The 15,901-nt window shown below is 34.6% G+C and overlaps 1 protein-coding gene across 2 annotated transcripts in view; it reads left to right on the top strand.

Annotated features, from left to right (window-relative positions):
* eys (EGF-like photoreceptor maintenance factor) overlaps positions 1-15,901 on the top strand; it is a 350,285-nt gene that overhangs the window by 17,884 nt on the left and 316,500 nt on the right. For both annotated transcript variants that reach the window (XM_088610149.1, XM_088610150.1), the window contains exons 4-6: positions 4,154-4,347; positions 6,067-6,152; positions 8,697-8,811. In XM_088610149.1, coding sequence (XP_088466275.1) covers positions 4,154-4,347; positions 6,067-6,152; positions 8,697-8,811 — 395 coding nt within the window. The remainder of the gene's footprint in view (positions 1-4,153; positions 4,348-6,066; positions 6,153-8,696; positions 8,812-15,901) is intronic.

The raw sequence follows: 15,901 nt of genomic DNA, 5'->3' as shown, positions 1-15,901 counted from the left end.
TGTAAAATCAAGAACAACTTTGATGGAACTGCGGAGTACAAGGGCAGGGACGGTAGAACCTTTGTATCAGCCTACAATATACAGAACACTTCTCAAACCTAGCCTGTTTGGTTATAAGAAAGAAGCAATTACTTAAAATAAACCATCTTAAAGCCCTCATAGAGTTTTCAACAAAGCATTCAAATGATCTTGCAAAATGTAATGTCAGGTACAGACCCAACAAAGCACATTTACCTGTCAGGATCAAACCTAAAGTCAAGCATTGTGGTGGCTGCATCATGCTATGTGGTTGCTTCTCATCAAGCAGAGACTGGAAAACTTGTAAATAGCTAAAAATAGGCAAATACCAGATAAAAACCTGTTTTCAGTCTGCTAAAGACCTAATAATTAAGTGAAAATGCACCTTTAATTAGGTCAATCATCCAAAGCACAAGGCCATAGCTACACAGGGGTGGATTAAGAAGAAAAAAGTGACTTGAAAACTGCTGTATGCACGCTATTCACAAAAAAGTTCAGAGAACACGAGCAAATCTGCCAAAAACAATTGCCAGTGCACACCTTGCCAGTGTGGAATGGTTAAGAGGCCAGCCCAAAAAGACAATTGCAATTGCTGCCAAAGGTTCACAATAAGCAATCTTCATCTTTCAGTTCTTCTCTTTAGTTTTGCTCAAAATTCCTGTAACCTATCTTACCCTTAAAAGTCTTCATTTTGAGCATTCAGGTTTTATAAAATAAAATATTAATTTTAAAAATGTATATTTGTAATATCACAAAATGGGACACCATACTGAATGTATTGTAGGGTCAACATGGTTTTGCAAGGCATAGTATATTAGGTGAAATGGTGGAGAGTTAGCTCTTATCTCTTTAAATACCTTTACAAATTAAATTGTTTCTCCTGCCAATTTCTGGTTTCAGAATGACATCTGTTTAGGTAGTAAATCTGCATAGAGCTTGTATGTACTGTACTCCCCGTATTCGCATTTCGCATGGGTTTCCTCCAGCTTGTGCTCTCTTTCAGATTTTCTGAAGTTTCTTTGAAATTAATGTCTTCTTCTAGAAGAAGCTATATACTGTAAGTTCCTCATAGGAGCTTTAAGGAGGTTCATATGCTCCTTTCAGTTTATGAAAAGAATAGTTTTTGAAAATCAATCAACATATTATACAGAGCCCTGGATGAGAACCTCTAAATATTATATGAGCTACACAAGAATCCCTTTTCTATGAATTATATACATATAGAATATAAATGTACATACATATACTGTATATATACATATAGAAAAAGACTGAGGCATTATTACTCTATAACCAAGTCATTATGCATGGTAAAATGTCTTGAAAGACCACATCTCATATGCTCCTTAATGAAATGTCTTCATATGTTGGTGTAACTAATCATACCTACCATATTTTTAACATTAATTTAGATTACTAAGACTAAAACTGCTCTACACTACTTCCTAAAGCTGAGTCCTCTAATTGGACTAGAGGTCATCCTATTTTTCTGTGCACAAGAAGAAGCAGTCTGTTGTGTAACAGGGCATTGCTCAGAGGAATTCCTGTTCAGCCTGAAGTCTCTATCAAGACCATTTCAGGAACAGTCACATCAGCAGTTTTTGTGAAACAACTGTTCTATTACAGCAAATAACACAACATGAAGACAGTGGTAATTATATACTGAAGATCACAAGCCACCTGTGGGACAATTCAGCAAAGCTCAATAAAGGAACAATTCTGCAGTGCTCAATAAAATTGCAGGGCTGTGTGTTCAGGTATTTAAAATCTGTAATATGACTAATCCACAAAGGTCATTCTTAGATGTAGCTTAGATGTAGAATTAATCTAAAACATATCATAGATAATTTGTGACATTGGAGAAGGGGAGTAAAAAATTCTATATAAAAAAGTGATTTATGATTTTCCCATTTTAAAAGTACTGTAAATCTACACCGTACTGAAACTACATACTGTAATTATACATACTGTATATGAAATACTAGATGGTGTTCTACTGATGCACATGTGGGGACAATAGGGAACTTCTGAGACAGTTGTATCATAAAGGGCCTAGAATGTGCTAACATTGTACATACTGTATGTGAAAGGAAAATGAGTTAATGTTGGTTGTAAAAAAAGTCTATGAATACATAAATCCCTACTTAACCCTATTCAGTGGAATGTTGAGTGTCCATGATGCCTACAGTAAGTGAGAGTCACAGCAAGACTCTCAAGACTCTTTTTAGATTGGGTCTAAATCATTGCACTCACTCACACCATGTCCTTTCAGCATATGTTAACTAGTGTATGCTCATTGATGTACAGTATATGTTCTCCTAATATTGAAGAATGTTTTTGGATTGGAATGGAATAGGTGAAGGAGTTGAAATAAAAACAAATGCGTGGAGCAGAGGTTAGGATTCTGAAATTGAAAATGGAAGGCAGTGGTTTCAAATCCCCGATGAAATACTTCTATTGTACCCTTGAGCAAGGTGCTTTGCTCCTATTGCTCCAGTATGTATAAATAGGTGCAAATGTTACTCTCTTTGGATAAAAGCATCAATCAAATGAATTAGTAAGTAAAAAAAGTGTTTTTATACGCTTGCGGAGTGGTGCCACATGATATACAGTATTTGTTTTGAAAATTAGGGTCATTCTTTCTCCATTATGCTTCATACCAGCTGCTTCATGGGCATGAACAAGGGTGAGCCTCAGAAAGTTCATGCTTTGCACTATATACTGTATGACTTTTTATGTAACTAGTTTTAATTGAATAGTTTGTGAGACATTGAATTGAGCTTATAGCTGCCAGTTAGTGAGCATAATTTTTAAGCCTTGCATACCGTGTGTGTTTTGTGTTGTTTTCTGCAATATAAAATAGGATTGTGCTTGACAATCAGTCAAATAATGTAATTTAACATTGTTAGTAACCAGTCTTTTTTTAATGTTCCAATTAGATACTTTGAAAAATTAAAAAAATACAAAATTATTATAAGATACTAAAAACGAAGGATTAATTTAAGTTTTAAATTTGAGTCAGCTGAAGCACTGAAACATAAAGTACAATTTAAGAAATGCATCATGACTGATCAAATCAGATATTCATACTTTTTGAGTTGTGTGGTACGGACTGACAACTGAGGGATGATACAATTTAAGAACAGGTGGTTGGTAGTATGAAAGGAGGAAAGGGTTTAATTACGTGTAATAGCAGTCATGCTGGGATTAGAATATGTTGGCAGTGTTGGTGTATAAAATTGTGACTTGACATGATAAGATAACTTAGGTTAATTTTTGTGCCTATAAAATACTTAATTTACATTTTTGCATGAAGTGCTACCTGACAGGAAAAAAAAACATGGCTACTGTATTTCTCTGGAGAATAATTTATTTGCAAATACAATTTTAACAAGATCCCATATTGCATATTGTTTTCTGAATTATTTTGTTTCTTTATACAGCTGCTGATGTTTTTCAGAAATTGAAATTAACCACTATTTTTGTTAGACCCATCCTATTTGGAATCGTTAAATGTCTGTCTCCTGACTTTCTAGGAACAATCCTTGTACCACTCAGGAGGGAATTAAGACACATGGACATGCCCATCTGCATAGTCCATTCATCTTTTGATATGCTGTGAGCTCCACATCTGGCAGGAGACATAATGCCAGTTAAAGGACTGTCTGATCTCTTGCTGATGTTGCTCCATTGCTGCAGGCCCCATCAAGGCACAGCAGTGGTTTGCTGAAAAACCAAGAGGTCCAGGCCCCTAAACACAATTGTAGCCTGGAGGCCCACAATCAGTTGTGTATGAGATGTCCTAGGCTTGAACTAGCTATAGTTCACGCCTGTAGCTAGAATAGAGCTCGCCCTGCATTTTACTGGTTGGACCACTCAAGAACACCATCACCTTATATTATATAAACCATTGAACATATTTCCCCGTATTTTAAGACATAAACAAGGTACCGCACATTGCGATGTCAAACCAACAACACAAGCAGCTGAGTTCTGTGTATGCTGTTCTTTGATACTCGTAATTTTAACCTTCATTTTGTTGACACACCATTGTCAAGCAAATGAAGAGTACTTTAGCCTATATTTTATTTGCTGCCTTTTTTGTTTTGAAATGAGTCCCTATTTTCATTTTTAGGTCCATTATGTGAACAAAAGAAGGCACCTTGTGACTCACAGCCATGTAAAAATGGAGGCGTATGCAAGAACAACAAGACAGAACTCATTTGTGATTGTCTACCTGGATTTACCGGAAACATCTGTGACACTAAACTGGATGAATGCATGTCATATGGATGTCATCATGAAATAGCATGCGTCACAGACGAAAATGTAAGTTGTTGTAGCTGTTCAGAAGAACCAATTAATATAAAATGTCACTTAGGAATTAATATGCTGTCTTTGAAGCATATCAAGCTGTGTCATTTTGAAGGTTAGAACAACAATTAATGATTCTGCTTACAAAAAAAGACACTTGTAAAGCAGTTTGATCTCAACAGCATGTGCTACCACAGATTTAAGTGCCAGAATGAAATTGCTATTATGAAATTCTCTATAAGATGTCCCTTGCAATTTTCCATTTCAGCCATTACCAACAAATGTTGTTAAAGTACATCCCGTTTTTTATCTCTGAAGTTCTGAGTGGCAGAAGTTCCCTATTATAGTTAAATGAACAAGAAGAGAATACAGCTAATTGCTTTCCTGTGTGTCCTTCATAAGCCATAACTATAAAAAACCTGAATGAGGCTTACAAATAACTCAAACTTATATGAAATGTATGAAAGCAATTAGGTATTTTATCTATATATGGAAGAAAAGCATACAGACTACAGTACCACTGGGTAACAATATGTACATAAGAGTAATGGGAGAGAAAAATCTATTTTTGCTTACTGAAAAGAAAAACAAGATGAAGTAATTATAAAATGATTTCCTAAAAAGGTCAAATTCAGTGGCATATTTTGCAGCTTGCCAAAGTCTTCCAGAAGTCACCTTCCAAAAGAATTAATATTTTCCATAAGATTGAAACCTAAATGTATTTTGTTTTTAATTAATATTTTCATTCATTTACTCTGAATCTTAGATATTAATCTCTGAATCTTTTAATCTATTTAGGCTGGTTCAATTCCCAACCTGGAGTGCTATCTGGTGGAGTTTGCATGTTCTTCCTATGTTCTTGTGGGTTTTCAGTGGGTGCTCTGGTTTCCCCCCACAGTCCAATGACACCCTAGTAGTATAATTGGCTTCTATGAAAATTGGCCCTGATGTGAGTGACTGTGTGTCTGTGTGTGTGTGACATATCCCATCCAGGGTGTATCCTTCCTTGTGCACGTTGCTTGGCTGGATAGGTTCTGGCTACCCCATGAGTCTGAAGTGGGGGAAGTGGTTAGAAAATGGACCGATATATTTAGTTTTTGATCAAAGCCTGATCTACAGTACATATTATCAACACAAATATAAACACTGAGTTGGTGATGATGGTGATCATTATCATTATTTATAAATGTGTTTATTTTTGTCCTCCATATAAATCCTTCCATTTTCTAACTGTTTCATCCAATACAGGGTCACGGGGGAACGAGCCAATCTCGCCAAGCAACGGGCACAAGGCAGAACACACCTTGGATGGGATACCAGTCCAGTGCAGGGCACACACAGACACAAACACACACTCACACCAGGGCCAGGTTTACCAGAACTAACTATATTAACTCTTTGGACTATGGGAGGAAACACACATAATCACAGGCAGAACATACAAACTCTATACAGATGGCACCCCAGGAATTGAACCCAGGCCCCCAGTGCTGCAAGGCAACCACTGCACCACTGTGCTACCTCTGTGTATTGTGCTTCGTCGAAATCTTCATGCTAAATACTAGGTTGTGGTGTCCATTAACTGATGTATCTATACATCTCTTGTACTAGGGAATAAAAACACCTTTGAAGAAGTCATTTTGTTTTGAGCACTTTGAATAATAATGATCTTTTTGCAAGATATAAATGAGTGTGCCATCTTATATTTCCTCCTGCTTTTCACATTAATGGAAGTGTGAGCGTCAGAGGGATCTATGCGGCTCGGCCCCCTGTCTGAATAATGGCAGTTGTGAAGATCTGGCAAATGACTATTATTGCAGGTAAAGAGACCTTCAGCTGTATAGTTCTTTAAACACAACTAAATTAACAGTTTGGCAGATGCATAAAACTTACTAGTCTATATTTTTGTGAGGTGAGTACCAATGACCATTCAAAATAAGTATTTATACATTAATGAAATTTAGTTTACTAGTGTGATGTTTTGAGATTATGATTATTTGTATTCACTGTGTGTAGTTTCAATTACATTTCTTTGGGCCAGATTAAAAAATGTAAAAAGTATAACCTGTTCAATTATTATATTCGCTTTTTTGTGTTGTTTTCTAACTAGTACACAGATGCTTAAAATATTCATCTAAGGTAATGCTGGGAATTTAAAGAAAAAGCTTTCAGTTTAGGATTTCCATTTCTTTGGGAAATCTCCTGTGTCTTTCACTTGTATTTTTAGTTTTTTGTTTCGTTTCCCATTTCATTTGCACATTAAACTCCTATAAAACCAAATTTTTTAAGTATGTTATTTTCTCCGATAAACTATTTTTAAGATCTGGTGCAATAGAAACATTATGTTCTTAAAAGAAAGTGTTTTTGTCATTCAGTCACTGAGTGCATGGGTTCTAATGGAAAACTGAATAATGCCATTTGCTTTTTTTAAAGATGGACATGTCATTTCCTTCTGTCTATGTAACTAACATAGCTAAAATCTCAGTCTAGAACAGACAATTTACTGTATAAGGCATTCTTCTGGTTTTAGTGTAAGAGTAGCTAAGAAGATAATCATTTTCTCTTTTTTAACGGTTTTATACCTGAAAGACAGGCAAAACTAGCTTGGTTGAGGTTTCTGGACAAGTTCAACCCTTCTGTAGATAGTTTAAGGTTTTAATGATTGAAGGAAGCCTGGAAACTTTTTTGGAATACTGACCTTGAGGTCTGTGGTCAATTTTAGTAACTGGATCCGATCATGAATCCAGGCTCTGATCTTGCTCTTAAATTCAGATGTATTGAAGTAAAAAGATCAAGGCTCAATCTAAGCTGCTCAAATTCTGATCCTATTCTGGCAGGATCAGAGCATGATCAGTAGCATGATCCTACTTTTTGAGACTCTTGAAGCTGCATCTTCTAAACACATTTTCTGTGATCACATATATTTAAATTTAACTAGAAGGAGGAGACTCCATATTATCATTGTCACTTCTAAACAATAAATGAAATGATTTATGCATAACTTTAATATTATTATAGGTTTTATATTACAAATTATAGATGTTAAATATTATAATGGGTTAAATTATTAATTATGAACTATAACTTAGCCATGACATCTTTAGTCTTTAGACACCTTTAGAAGCACACCAGTAACACCAGTAAGAGTTTACATCAGCCTGTATCTCTGATCAACAAGATACTAAAAAAACACTGTCACTCTGGAATCAGTGTGGAAAACATCAGCCAGATACATCCAAGGTCTCAAAGAAATGGTGTATACTGACAAATTAAAAGAATGGCACTATTCAACTAAAACAGAGAAGACCTAATGCAAGTTTTCAAAATTCTGAAGCACTGGGATTGAGCTCAGTTGGATGTTTGAGAATGAACAGTGAAATGTGAACCAGAAGACAAAAAAGGAAACTATGAGCCAGTTCAAACTGAGAGCAGTAGGCACTAATTTACATGAAAGGGTTGTGCTAAAATGAAACAAGCTACCCAGCCATGGATAAAACCAGTAACCCACATTTTAGTAAATGACTGGATGAGACCCTTAAATCAGTTAGCTAGAGGCAAACCAAATGTGCTAGATGGACTGAGTGGTCACCTCTTCTTTGTGTCCATTCTTATATTTTGTATGTGTTGTACATGCAACTGTGTGAGGAATTGCACAGTAGAAATAAATGTCAAAGATCATCTTTATGTCAATAAATTCAAATGCATTCTTGAATTCGATTACAATTGGAAAGAAAGAAGCAGCCAGTGGTTTTAATAAGAAGTTGATTGAAAAATGCCTCAGGGAATCCACAGATCTCTAGGTGCTTTGAAACAGAGATGCAAGGTAGGTGACTCTGTGGGTAAAATCTGCAGTGTTGTAAGAGAGACTGGAAGATGATTACCGCGGCTTGGAACCTAAAGTTAATAACTATAAAACCACATTACCGTGTTACCCGATGACATCACTTGAATGTTCTTATAATCTATGTGGTAGAAATGATTTTTTCACAGAAAATGAAGACATTTTAAGTGCAAATATTCTACATTAATTTATTGGAACTAATGACAGAAATTTGTCATCTTTAGTTATTGATTTAAGACACATTTTAGGACCACTATTTTAAATTAGTTAAATACTGATTTATTGTGTATTGTAGTGTTTTTAAAAGATGAATGTTTTAAAGGGCCCTTCTTAGTCAAATCCTTTAAACATAATAAAATCTATATGCTGTATGTAATAGTTTCTGTACAGTACATCAATAAGCTGCTTCTTAACTTTTATTTTCTGGTGTGTGTATTGTGATGGGGTAATGCTATAATGTACAGTAGTTAGCAGTAGTCTGAATGGATGGTGCATTTCTTCTAATGCAGTTTTACTTCTGCAGATGCCTTAGAGGGTTTACTGGGAAGAACTGTGAGGATATAATTGACTACTGCAGGCTGCTCAGCGTCAACTGTCTGAATGAAGGATTGTGTCTCAATATAATTGGCGGATATAGTGTAAGTAACTTAATATGTGGTAAATGAATATGATGCCTGTAAATAAAAAAATAGCATTTTTTTCACAATTCATTAGTGAATTTGTAAATAAAAGAAATGCATGCTTCAGTAAGTGATGTACAGTACGTCTTGTTAACTACAACAGCTGTGTCAAATTTACTACTAAAATGCTAAACTCTTCTTTTCGCCATAGTTGTAACATTTTTATGAGACTAAATTAGCATTATTCTTTATTTTACATGGAATATTGAGAAATAATGATTTCATGTGACTGAGGAGTTTTATAGTGCTTAACTTTCATATTTGTTTAAAAAATCAAGTAATATTATAAGTAGTTTCTAAATAATTCATTTATAAAGAAAGATGTTTAATTCTTATTAATGTCTGGATACTTTACTTAAATTATTCCTAAAGTGGGTATGGGGATATCTTATTTAAAAATGAGTTTCCTTCGTTAAATTCTTCATTAAAGAATTGAGCTGGGCCACTTAAGTCTTGATCCAAAGCTTGCTATATGAAGATCCCTAATATGCTAATCACACACACAACAAAGCACAAAAATATAGCCAACCAGTACTTGGGATGAAAGCTTGTTTACAGAGTTAGTCAATGTTCACAATGATTTCCATTGGTGACATGGAAACACCGTGGGAGAAAGATAAATTAGATAAAGTTTTTAATTTGTTACTTTTTTGATTACTTTATGATCTCCTTATGCCCAGGTGAATGTGTGTGTATGTCTGCTAATGTCTTATGTTACAGTCTGGGGGCAAAAGCCAAGCAAATGTGAACTACTTTTTTTATTTCTTTATGATCACTGCTTTCTATATACAGGATTCATGCTGAAGAGATCCAATAGGTATTGTTTGTTTTTATTTTTAAGTCTTGAATTCACAATTTTCCATTTATGTGCATCACTAATTAGATAACAAGTCTATTTTTTACCTTACCAGATGACATGGTTCATATGACGCTTATGTATGACAGCATTTCATCTGCCTTATGCCTTCCCAAGATGATACAAGTTTCAGGTTGTTCCAAGCTGTTTACAGTATAATAACCACCATAATAATAGTATACTGTATATAGTAAGGATATATAATAGTATAATAACTAGCCAACCAACTGCTCACCCGATATTTTTAAAATCCAGCCTTTTAATTATGTACATCAAGACATGTATCGAGATATCAAACCTGGACAGTGAAGATAATAAAGCCATTTTTGTTGATAAGAAAAAGACAATAAACTAGTACAATTTTATAAAGTTTGAAGTTTACTGTTTGTTTCAGTGCTTAAGGTTTCTTGGCCTGTTTTTAGAATGAATAAAAACTAATCAAGTACTTGCTATAAATGTTGCATTTTAAATATACTCTTTTATATTGAAACATGAGGAGTCCTGTGCCTGCAAATAAGTGACTGCATCATTTAGCACGAAGAACAGGCAAAAAGATTAAGCTTAATATCTTAGAAAAACACCTGTTAACTCAAAAGAAGAGAATGGATTAAATGTGCTGCGTACAGATGCATTAATTAATTTCACATTCAAAGGTTACTCAGATTTAATTAATTTGCTGACTTTTTTTCTTTGATCCTCCAAGTAAATCAAGACTTATACAAATCAAATCATATTTGTGAGACATATGTACTGTATATGCAGTATACATATATAGCATCACATTGTCCAATCTTATAACCAAACTATTCATGATGTATTGTAAAACTGTTACATTTGTCATATCTTTGGAAAACAGATACACACAGCTGTAAGGTAGAAAAATAAAAATTACATACTCTTTATTTATAGTGTAGGGAAAATATAAAACTAACAAAGGCCCAGTTCAGACAGCTAAGCTCCTTATTGATTTCAATAAAAATCCTCTTTACAAGACCAAAGTTTCTATCCGAAACTCTTAAAGCTTACAAACTGCAGAATCCCACAAACTGTTGCTCGCAGATGTCCAGCTCATGAGATGCCCAGCAGCTGCCCTTCTACATAGAGTGGATTTATTTGAGTCAAACCTCTGGATTTTAGGTGTCTAGGGAGACACTTCAAACCACCAAGATCCCCTCACAGTGACAGCTCCTTGTTACAGAGACATACTGTAGGATAAATTAAGATTTTATATCCTTTTTATTAATGTTGTGTCTGTGACAATGAGGTTTAGCATCCTCCCTTGCTCTTGTGAAAAAATTAAAGTACAGTATATTTAATATCCGAGATGGGAGCAGGATATTTAACATACATCTATCATCCAAAAGTAATTACATCTTAGAGCACAGTACAACTTCTAATCATCCTACTGTAGTATCAGTTTGTGATTTTTAGTCCAGAGGGGAAATTGTCACCTACAGCAGTCAATACGTACTGTACTGTACCTTTACCTACAGAAAATTGTTTCCTTGTGCTATCGCCGTACTTGCTACTGTCCAGGTTCAGTCTTCTGAACCTCGCTGAGCTTCTGAGAGTTGTTTAGATCAAGCTTCAAGGAAAATATCTTCTGGCTTATCTTGTGGCTCTCCACTCTGGCATGGTCTGAGATCTTTGGGAAACACATTCATCCTCACCCCAGGTGAATGTGTGTGTACGTCTGATAATGTCTTATGTTACAGTCTGGGGGCAAAAGCCAAGAAAATGTGAACTACTTCTGTACTTACAGTATCGTGTACCCTTGAGGATTGAATGTTGGGCAAATGATACATGTTTCAATGGTTTATTTAAGTCAAACATGGTTTTCTTAAAAGTATATTTCAACCCTCACAACAGTAACCTCTGGAGAAGCTTCAACACAAAGAATTGTCTGTCTATAACAATTCTTTTCCATATACTCTAAACAGATACTGCATATATGTTAATATGTGTTAATATAGTAAAAAATATAAAGTACTGTATATATACACTTTCAGTGGAACTCAGACAGACAGTACTTAAAAGTGAGCCAACAGTTTGAAGTTTTTAATTTGATGTATCATTGAGCTGCATGGTATTTCTCCACGTTTAAAAAGCTAAATTGGTGTCCTGGGCCTCAGAGCCATGTTCTTTAAGAACCATTAGCTTTTTACATTCTTGTTCAATTAGTTTTTATATATTACATGCATTTTGTTACAGAGAAAGCAGATCATTTGTAATAATTAGTAGAGAATCATAAGAAAATAATGCGGCTGAAATAAATATTTCATGCAGAGGTCTATCACATTTAAATACAAAATTTAGCAAAACCAAATTCTGACACAGTAGAACATTTTTTTGCATGTGAGCTGATACAAATCCATCATGTCCTGTGTGCTGTCCCAGCACTGCTGTTTGTGTTTTTCTGTTCTCAGCTTGGTCATTATATTGCACATCTATTGTAATTTGTATTGGATCTATTTAATGGCCAATGTTTGGGGTTTGTAACAGAATATTTTGAAAGAAATATCAAGCGTAAAACCTTACGTAGTATAATACTATTTTTGTTCAGGCATTATTTATTTGAATAGTTATTTTCTGTCTGATTTCCTTAGCAAAGCAAATAACTGGTAACTGGCTGATTTGCAGATACATTTACTACTACACTGTATTTCAGAAAATGTTAAACATTTTGTAAGACTGAAAGATTCAGTGAAAACTTCATAAAGCCATACACTGTACGGTATATCAAACAAAAGTCTGTGGCCTGAAGTCAGTCAAGAGATTGAACAACCATAATCTTTGGAGTTGGATGAGATACACCAATCAATAAACTGCTAACAGCCAAACATGCAATCTGGATAGAATGACATACAATAGTTTCTAACCTTTATTACACCACAAACATTTTAATGTGATTTAAAATTAATTACCTATTTGTTGGTGTTTTTGCTGAACAATATAAATGATGACATTGTTATACTGTAAAGCATCCTTGTTTTAAATAAAATACAGTTTGTTTATTTTCCGAATATAAATACAGAAAACCTTCTCTTATGTGATTTGCAGTGTTTGTTTTCAAATAATTGCGGCTTCCCATTATTGTTAATTCCTTAAGGATTTGGCCAGAAGCATGGTTTCAGCACTGGTAAACCACTTTGTCACTGTCACTGCAGCACACAGCTACTCTTGGGTATGGGTGTCTAATAACAAAATTAATAATGCAGTGCAGCGTTGGTCACAGATTTACACAGCTATTCATTCTGAATCAGTAACTTGTATTTTTTTGCATATTGTAACATCAGACTTGACTTAATCTAGCATTTCGTTATTGGAATAAAGCTAAAGCTTTACTTTGTGTAATACAAATAAAAATAATCAATATTTTATGACCCCAGACGTATTCTGCTTATAACAAATTTATGGCCTAAAACATTCTGAAAAAGAATTATTTCTTGTACTCTAACATTTTTTTAACAAGTTTGATACTTAATCACTTCATATCTCCTGTAAGATTTAAAAAAAACAGAATAATTTTTGCAGTATTTGCCTCTCACACAGAAGGTTTTAGAAAATAAAATGCTTATGACCTACAGTAAGTTCAGTAAGAGTAAATTGTAAACCAACAAGGTCAAAAAGTGCCAGCACAACCTTCCAAACAACTCATTGTTGGGAGTCTACTATGATTTTTCCTTACTCTTGAAATTGAATAAGCCTATAGCAAGATACTGTATTGTTGCTTCAGCTGTAGTTTAGTATCACAGTAGAAAGAGGACTTCACTATACAAGTCATCATAGAGTAAACATTTAAACTATATAAATTTGCTCATTTCACATTGATTTTGATGTGTAGTGTTTACAGTATAGTGTAGACACATTATTGCTTTTCACCCGTAAAAGTAAATCATTTAACATACAGTTACAAACAGTGAAACAGGCTCCATATCCAGCAATTGAAGTGTTTAAATATATTTGTGTGAGAAATGTTGCTGGTTGATTTTTCTGTTTACAGAGTAAATAATTTTATGGCATCTTTATTTCCAAACAAAATCATAAATGTTGGTGCTAAAGAGATACCTGATTTATCTCTTCTCACTCTTGTGAATCAATCACACACCTCAAGTCAGTGGGTATTTAAGAGTGAGGAAAACGAATCCCTATCATTTCTATAATGATTTTCATTCTAAAGGATCACAGTGTACAGTGCTTCACAAATGGGTGGGGGCCCACTTCATCCACATCTGGTGTGCAGCACCCATCTGTTTGACTCAAAGAAACCCCACTACACAGTACTGTAGATCAGATGGAAGAGTGAGGAAGTACAGATGCAGCTATTCAGAATGATTGGCATAATTTACCGTACTGCAAAGAACATGCCACATTACAGCAAATGGTAATACCCAACACCTTTTTATTTTTCAAGTAAATAAATTCCAGTCTTGGTGGCATTAAATTGAGCTACTATCAACTGAGCAACTTTCAACAGCACAAACCAGCACACGTACAGCACTAACAAATGAGACTGTCTCAGTTCCCCTGTGCCACTGTAGGGAGGCTGAGTGATGTTACACCCCCCAAAAATAAGACGCTATACCTTTTAAATGGAAACAGCACAAATGCTACTTTCAATGGCACAAAGCAGAACAGAGAACCAACAGTTTCAATAACTAACAGTGAGGTGGGTTTCACTGTTTGTGCTGTTTGTAGGAGTATCAACTTCACAGACCTGCTGTATATCAGACACGCTACTGGGTAGCCAGCTGCTTAAGGGCTTAAGAGATTGTGAATGTAAAGTGAGTACTGAAGTGACAGATACCTGTATATACAATAAATAAATAAATTAAACATAGTGTGCATATCGGATTTTATTATTAGAGAGTTTATGCAAGACTTACATTATAAAAATATTTATTCATTAAATATTTATATTTATTTAAATATATTATATTTTAGTATTTCTAGGACTAACAGCAGTGGGCTGCACCTTTCTCATGGTTTCCCTCTTCTTCCCTATTTTTACTGCTGGAGATGCAAATTGCAAACGGATGCATCTCAAGTGTTAATGCTGCAGCCGTGGACTTCAGTCAGCAGGCAATAAAACTAATATTAATAGTAGTCCTTACACTTATATAGCACTTTTTTCACACCTCCAGCACCAGCACTCCTCTGGATGATGCAAGGGCAGTGGCAGCCACAGCCCCAGTACGCTCACCACACACCAGCCATCAGCGGGGAGGCGAACAGAGTAATGAATCCAATTCATACCTGTACATGGATTGCAGGAGCTACTGCAGTTACGTAACCAAATACAGTTTGAACATGCATCATGAAACTGAAATCCAGACTTTTGTCAATGTATTTACTGAAGTTCAAGCATGTAGCAGCGTCATCATGCGCAGGCTGCAAAGGAACAGGTAAAGGTTTATTCCCTGCTGAAAGAAAAAGAAACACAACATTTTGGCTGTGGAGCTCTGCTTATTTCTATATTCTTTCCTTAAAATTGTATTATTTTGCATATTGAACTCAGAATCATTAAATATTCTAAAAATATTGAATGTATAAATCTATTAATCCAGTCATTGAAAAAAGGTCCAATATATCCTTTGACTTAACAGATATATTACTGCTGGTGTTAAATTAATAATTTATTGTCTTTCTGCAGACAACAAGTCCTCATACGTAATGGTTTGCAAAGACTGTTTAATGAAAAAGTTGCTCACAAGAAACTAAAGCATGACATGGAATTCTAGCCTAAATTAACTGTAGATTGAAGACCGCTGAGTTGAGAGAATTCATTTATGATGTGCACATAAGTGTGTGAACTCTTTGTAAGTAAAGAAAGTAAATAAAGTACAATTTGATATTAGAATCTAGTAAATATATTTTAAAATACCAATGAAGGCATTGTAATGAAATGAAAAAAAAATCAAAGTTGCATTTAGTTATTGATTATTTTAATATTTTTCTGTCACATATCAATGCATCTGTTTTAACCCTAATGTTATTTTTGTATACATTTACAGTGCATGGAGTGGAGTATGATCTCATTATTTTATTGTTTTTACTGGGCAGTTTCACTTAGAATACAACATTGTTTTCAGTATCTGAAAATATGCAGTGCTATATTGTCACCAGTTTCTAATTATTTCCTGGCTTGTCAGGAGCATGCATATTTAATCATTTGGAAGATGAGCTGTAATC

Source organism: Lepisosteus platostomus, chromosome 17 (genome assembly GCF_059453375.1).
Source record: "Lepisosteus platostomus isolate fLepPlt1 chromosome 17, fLepPlt1.hap1, whole genome shotgun sequence".
NCBI classification, from domain to species: Eukaryota; Metazoa; Chordata; class Actinopteri; order Semionotiformes; family Lepisosteidae; genus Lepisosteus; species Lepisosteus platostomus.
This window is presented reverse-complemented; position numbering and strand designations above follow the sequence as displayed.